The 6000-nt window shown below is 35.0% G+C and overlaps 1 protein-coding gene across 5 annotated transcripts in view; it reads right to left on the bottom strand.

Annotated features, from left to right (window-relative positions):
* Window positions 1-1552: 1552 nt before the first annotated feature.
* The window catches only part of LOC106079009 (uncharacterized), a 33382-nt gene continuing 28934 nt past the window's right edge, over window positions 1553-6000 (bottom strand). For 4 of the 5 annotated variants that reach the window (XM_056032866.1, XM_013240120.2, XM_013240128.2 and 1 more), the window contains exon 2: window positions 1553-3177. In XM_056032866.1, the coding sequence (XP_055888841.1) occupies window positions 1775-3172 (1398 nt within the window). In that variant the 5' untranslated portion in view covers window positions 3173-3177 and the 3' untranslated portion in view covers window positions 1553-1774. Of the gene's footprint in view, window positions 3178-3293; window positions 3379-6000 lie in introns of those variants that run through there. The other variant, XM_013240136.2, reaches the window with a different exon arrangement.

The raw sequence follows: 6000 nt of genomic DNA, 5'->3' as shown, positions 1-6000 counted from the left end.
AAAACATTTGAGCAGCAATCATTATTAGATTGTTAAAAACATAAGTCAAATCCAAGAAAATGTATTTAAGCTCTAAATGAATTTGTTAGATATCCAGTACATATTTTTGCCATACTTGAGTAAAGTTGGCCTCCTTCAGTCATAGACTAAGGTTCTCCTGGACACCAGCCGACAAAACATTGTTGCCCACCCAACAGATCCCCTTGTCCATGTGTCCAAATCTACCTATAGGGCCTGTATATGTAACTATTGGCTTGTATATCTACCTATAGGGCTGATATATCCACCTATAAGGTGCTTTGTTGATTGATAGGTTTTAAAGGTAGTGGTTGGTTAAATAAATGTGCATCTAAAATTTAGAATCACTTTCAGACATTATATTTTGGATTGGATACTTTTTTTTTTTCTAATCATCATAAGTAATAATGTACATAATCTTTTTATTTATTCCAGTCCAGCAATTATTAAACATAACTTCATTTTATATTCAGAATTCAAACACATGTTTTTAATTAACAAAGACTTAATAGAATTAAGACAAAGTTGATGTATGCAGATTGCAATATAGATTTTATATGAATGTTAAAAACTTTGTACAAATAAATTGTTTTCCCATTTGTTTTTGCAATTTTCTATTTCTATTGTAAATCTTTCACTATAGCTGTGTTGAGTAATACAAAAAAAAAAAATTATAATATAAATTTTACTGTCATCTTTTTTCATCTAGATATATCCTTTACATATGGTGCAATTTAGTGTTGTTGTTTTTTAACAATGTAGTCACTAACCCATTGTTGTTGGTTTTTATATTGTAAAATCATTACTTTATTAAAGCCAAATATGAATATTGAAAATAGTAACTTCTTGATGAAATTAGTTACTTTTCTTTAAGCCAGCTATTATTCAGATCAATTTTTATCAATATTTAAAAAAAAAAAAACACACAAGAAATTTAGTTTATATTTTTTTCATCCAAACTTATTTATTTTTTAACTTCAACAATCAAACGTTGTCTAGGCAACATAAACTGTGTTAGATGCATACATTTTTCAACGCATATTAAATGCAGTAGCTTAATAGAACCCTTGAGATACTGGCAGTAAAATATTCCAACCAAGATAATTCTTAATCTTTGAATCAAAAAAGTAATTCATTTGACATCTTTTTAGTAGTAAGTCCAGGATATCATCTCACAGTCTGTAGATTTTATTTTATTTTCTGAAACGTGTGCTGCAGTAAAGTATTCCAACCAAGATAATTCTTAATCTTCAGATCAAAAAAGTAATTCATTTGACATATCTCACAGTCTGTGGATTTTATTTTATTTTCTGAAACGTGTACTCATTCATAGCTAAAATGTACAAAGTTCAGCCATTATTTGAAGGGGCAAAGCTGACAAGAAATAAAATAATTACATTGAACACATCTTTAAATAGAACACTAGTAACTGCCATCAATCAATAAGCAGCAACTGCTGAAGGCATCATTTCCATAAGAAGACACTTGCCTCTTATAAAGGATAAATATATCATTGAATAGAAAAACCAACAAGATATGCATATTATTTTAAATTATGTAGGCAATAACTGTACATTAAGATAATAAACATCAATCATTTACTATTCATCACTCAATCCAAATCCCAAACATTCACAGCCAAGCAGTCATGGAAACTAAAATATAACATTTAAAAAAAATAAAGAATACAAAATAAAGATATATATATTAACAATCTCAAAGTCTATAATAAATAATGATTCAGATTTTTCACACATCATTGTTCAATCAAATCAGGATTTCCCCAGTCTAAGCTTTCATCCATCATTTCAATCCCACTTTCATCATTTCTATTGGGCTCTCCATTGTCATCTTCAAAGGAATCTTCAAATTCATCATCTGAATAATCCTCCTGTATCAAATGAAAGATCTCATCTGCAATGGCTCGTATTCTGGAGTCATCATGGTACCTGCAAGTCTCCACTGCCATGAGGACGTCTGCAAGCTCTCCAGATGCAACAATAGAAGTGTCAATGCCAGAGAGCATGCTGGCTCGCTGCTCAAGGACACTGTGTACATTTTGGGTTAGCACCTTCGTGAATTCTGGCCCCTGAGATTGCTTTAAGTTCAATGAATTATACATGTTACCATCACATGATTGGGGTACTGGCTCTGAGTTCAATTGTACATTAGTGTTTATAGTTAATGGGGATATGGGCTCCAGTGTGTGCTGTAAGACGTTTTGAGTTGATCCGTGCGAGAGATGACCAAATAGATTGTAGTTTGACAAGGAAACTGGTAAAACCGGAGAAGACTGACCAATAGGCTCAACAAGATGTAATGGCCTTGAGGACATCAGACCATCTCCACAAGAAAAATATGAAAAAGGCTGGAACTGTTCCATGTGGTGATGGCATTGGTGGACAGAGACTCTGTGAGAACTTTCTCGCAAGATATCACTAGCCAACTGTTTTAGGGATGGAACTGAGCTGCTGCTAATACAAGGGGAGTTCTGGCACTGGTGAAAGACATCATCATGCCTGACTGAATCCAACAAGATGTCATGGTTGTAGTTGGATAAGCTGGCGCTGAGATCTGAAGTGAGGGACTGACAGTGGATGTTACTCAGGGATGGATGCGATGACAGCATGTCGGACTCTATGGATGTGGCATCAGAAACAGAGCTGTTGACTGACCTGGAAGGGATGGGGGATAATGTGCATGCCACCTGACCCAGCATAGAGTCCATGGAAACACTGGAGTGATGCACTCTGCTCTCCACAACACTGGTATTCAGATTCTCATGGCAGGTCATGTCGTAGACGCCATCCTCTCCTAATGTCTCTTCATCTAAGATACTTTCCTGACAAAAGACTTTTTTGACCTGAGTCAGGTGGCCCTGCAGGTCCGTCAGCATGGGATTGTTATCCTCAATCCCCTCTACCTCCTTGAGATACCTCATCACCTCCACTGCGCAGTCGTTGAAGCCTTCCATAAACATAGTCTGTGAGGAAGACTTTCTCTGGCACCAGCTCTGGCTTACAGCTGGCTGTGCTGGATACAATCTAGAAGACGTGGGAGAAGACAGGAACTCCCCACACAACATTGTAGAATCTCCATCCCCGGATAGGTGCTGATGAGTTGTTGCACTCTCCATTACTGCTGTTTCAGCCATACTATCTGTAGAAACAAACGGGAACGTGCATTAGAAATTAACTCACAAGAAAATAGGATTTACTCATTGTAGAGTTATAGTGTTTGTTGAGTTGTAGATCCAGACAGCTAATCCAACCTACCCTGCGTGCATATGAATTTGAATTAAAGTTTGAAATCCTCTTTTATGAGCAAAATAAACGTAATTATTTATACTTTTTACTTGGCAACAGTGCGGTATAATCTAGCGTCCTTGACATTTTTTAGTTTATCGTGAAATTTTCCAGTACATGTTTTAATGCAGATTCAATGACCAGACGACAATGCGTTCAAAGACAATACATCAAGAGACGCCCTTGTCAACTTGCAATACTTTTTTATAGGAGATTTAAATAATGCCAACACTCAACTTTAATATTTTGACAAATATTTTTTTTTACGCTAATGCTTGTAATGAAGACAAAAAAATATATGAAGTGCAAATTGAGAACTAGATTTAGATCTAGCTGATATGGAAACCTCTAAAACATAGGCCTAGGTCCGGGGTCGGCAACCTGCGGCTCGCGAGCCACATGCGGCTCTTTGGATGAGAAGCTGCGGCTCTTTAGTTCCATGCGCAAATATTATTTATTTTATCAAAAGATTTTAAAAAAATAGTTCTGAATCGTTTAAAGACGATTTGGCACCGATTAGATCTCTCAGCCACTTGTACTCGCTTTTCACCAAACCCATCCCCCATTACACACGTCGTCCCTTCTGTCAGTCCGTTGGATGTTTCTATGAAGGTTTTAATTCGCTTTTGAGGCAAGACGAATTGGCATCTTCACCACTCGCTTTAGCTGTGTATAGTTTGTTGTTTCAAGTAAATGAGTTAGAAGCGAATTATCTTCTTAAAGTTAGAAGCAATCTACAATTAGTGCTAATCCTGTTGTACCACTACAAGTTGAAAAATGAGGCAAACCATTTACAGATGACGAGTGTGTCAAAGACTGCTTCCTGCCTGCATCGGAAGAACTGTTTCGTAATTTCAAAAACAAACCAGAAAAAAAAAATCAAAGATTTGCTACTATCGGCTAAAATAGTACAAGATAGAATAGCTAAAATGTCTTCAAATGTAACATATTTGCAGGTGGAAGATATTCAACTTTCTTCTGTCTTATAACTTGCTATAGATTAGTCTTGAGACATAAAAGACAAGCACGAGTTGCCCTTTTTGTCAGGTATATGTTTTCCCAAGGCCCAAAAGAAGAAATTGTCTCGTGTTAAACTAGACGAGATGTAGCCAACGCCATGCAAAATACCTTGAAAACATTAAAATGGATTAACTAAAATCGTTTCAATAACAACTGATGGAGCCAGAAATATGACAGGAACAAATAAAAGGGCAACAACGATTTTTCGGAGCAAAATAAACCATGAAATTCTCACGTTTTCCTGTATAATTTGGAAGTGCTTTGTGCCTAAAACGATTCCAACCGAAACAGCTGAGGCATAAATTTGGTAATCAGGATTTTAAATATCATCTTGTCAAAAACAGTCTACCATGGTCAGTTTAAAGAATTCTCAAACGAAATGGAGACTCAGTATTCCGACCTCCTTCTTCCCAACAAAGTGCGATGGCTTTCCAAAGGTTGAAACGTTTGGCTTTGTGCTTAAATGAAATAAATAAATTGAAAAAAATGCATTAATCATCATCCTGAATTAGAGAATGACAAATGGTTGCAAGCATTTTACTTTATGGTGGATAAAACAATAAATGACTGAATTTAAAGCTGCAAGGAAAAGGAAACCCATCATATGGTTTGGTAGAAGAATTTGTTTGTTTTGAATAAAAATTAATTCTTTTTGCAGAAGATATTCAGAGCCGTGAGTTACTTCATTTTGAATGTCTAGCTTTTGACATTAATTACTTCAGCACATTTAGAAAAAAATTAAAAGATGTTTTTCTTGACAGAGATGAGCAGTTCGAAACAAAAAAAAAAAAAAAAACAACAACATTAGAACATTTCTAGTAATTCCTTTCAAAACAAATAGTAACGAAATCCACATTGATCCATTTGGAATTGATAAGCCTACTGGATCTCTAGAAATGCAATTGATCGATTTAAAAAGAAAAATTTTAGTGTATTAGATAATTTACAGAGTTAAAAAAGCAAGTTACAAGTGTTGGAAGTCCAGAAATGTATGTATGTAACGCAACAAAAGTGGACAGCTTTAAAAGGAATAATAATAATAATAATAATCTTTATTATCCGTATGGAATGTCGCTAGTTGATTCGGCGCATGGAATAATCTCCCAGATTTCTACAGTGAAGTGAAGTTGGCATTTAGGGTGATGACATTGGACTGACCTAATTAGTGCGAGAAAGCGTTCTCTTGCATAAATATAAATGAAAATTGAAAGTCGTGTTTGAAACTAAAAACAAGTTATGAGCCGAATGTATCCAAACTTTTTAAAACCATGCAAAGCCAAAGCTCCCATTGAATTAGTGTTGTAATTAAATGTTTAACTGCTTTAGCTGTTACTGAAATAAAAAAAAAATTATCTAAGGATGCAATATATATAGTCTATCTCTCTGTCTATCTTTCTCTTTTCTCTTTCTCTCTCTCTCTCTCTCTCTCTCTCTCTCTATTTATATATATATATGTATAATTTGTTGTGAAAAAACACTACTTATCTATGAATAAATAGATTCGTGTTTTTCCGATAAAAAAGTGTGTCAGTACTATTTATAATTGGCAAGAAAAAACTTTGTGGCTCTTTAAAAACTTAGAAATTTTGTAAATTGTCATTTTTGGCTCTTCCGCCTCAAAGGGTTGCCGACCCCTGGCCTAGGTGGCGGCTGTTGC

This window comes from Biomphalaria glabrata, chromosome 6 (genome assembly GCF_947242115.1).
Source record: "Biomphalaria glabrata chromosome 6, xgBioGlab47.1, whole genome shotgun sequence".
Classification (NCBI taxonomy): Eukaryota; Metazoa; Mollusca; class Gastropoda; family Planorbidae; genus Biomphalaria; species Biomphalaria glabrata.
The sequence above is the reverse complement of the archived record's forward strand: the minus strand, read 5'-3'. Positions and strand labels throughout refer to the sequence as shown.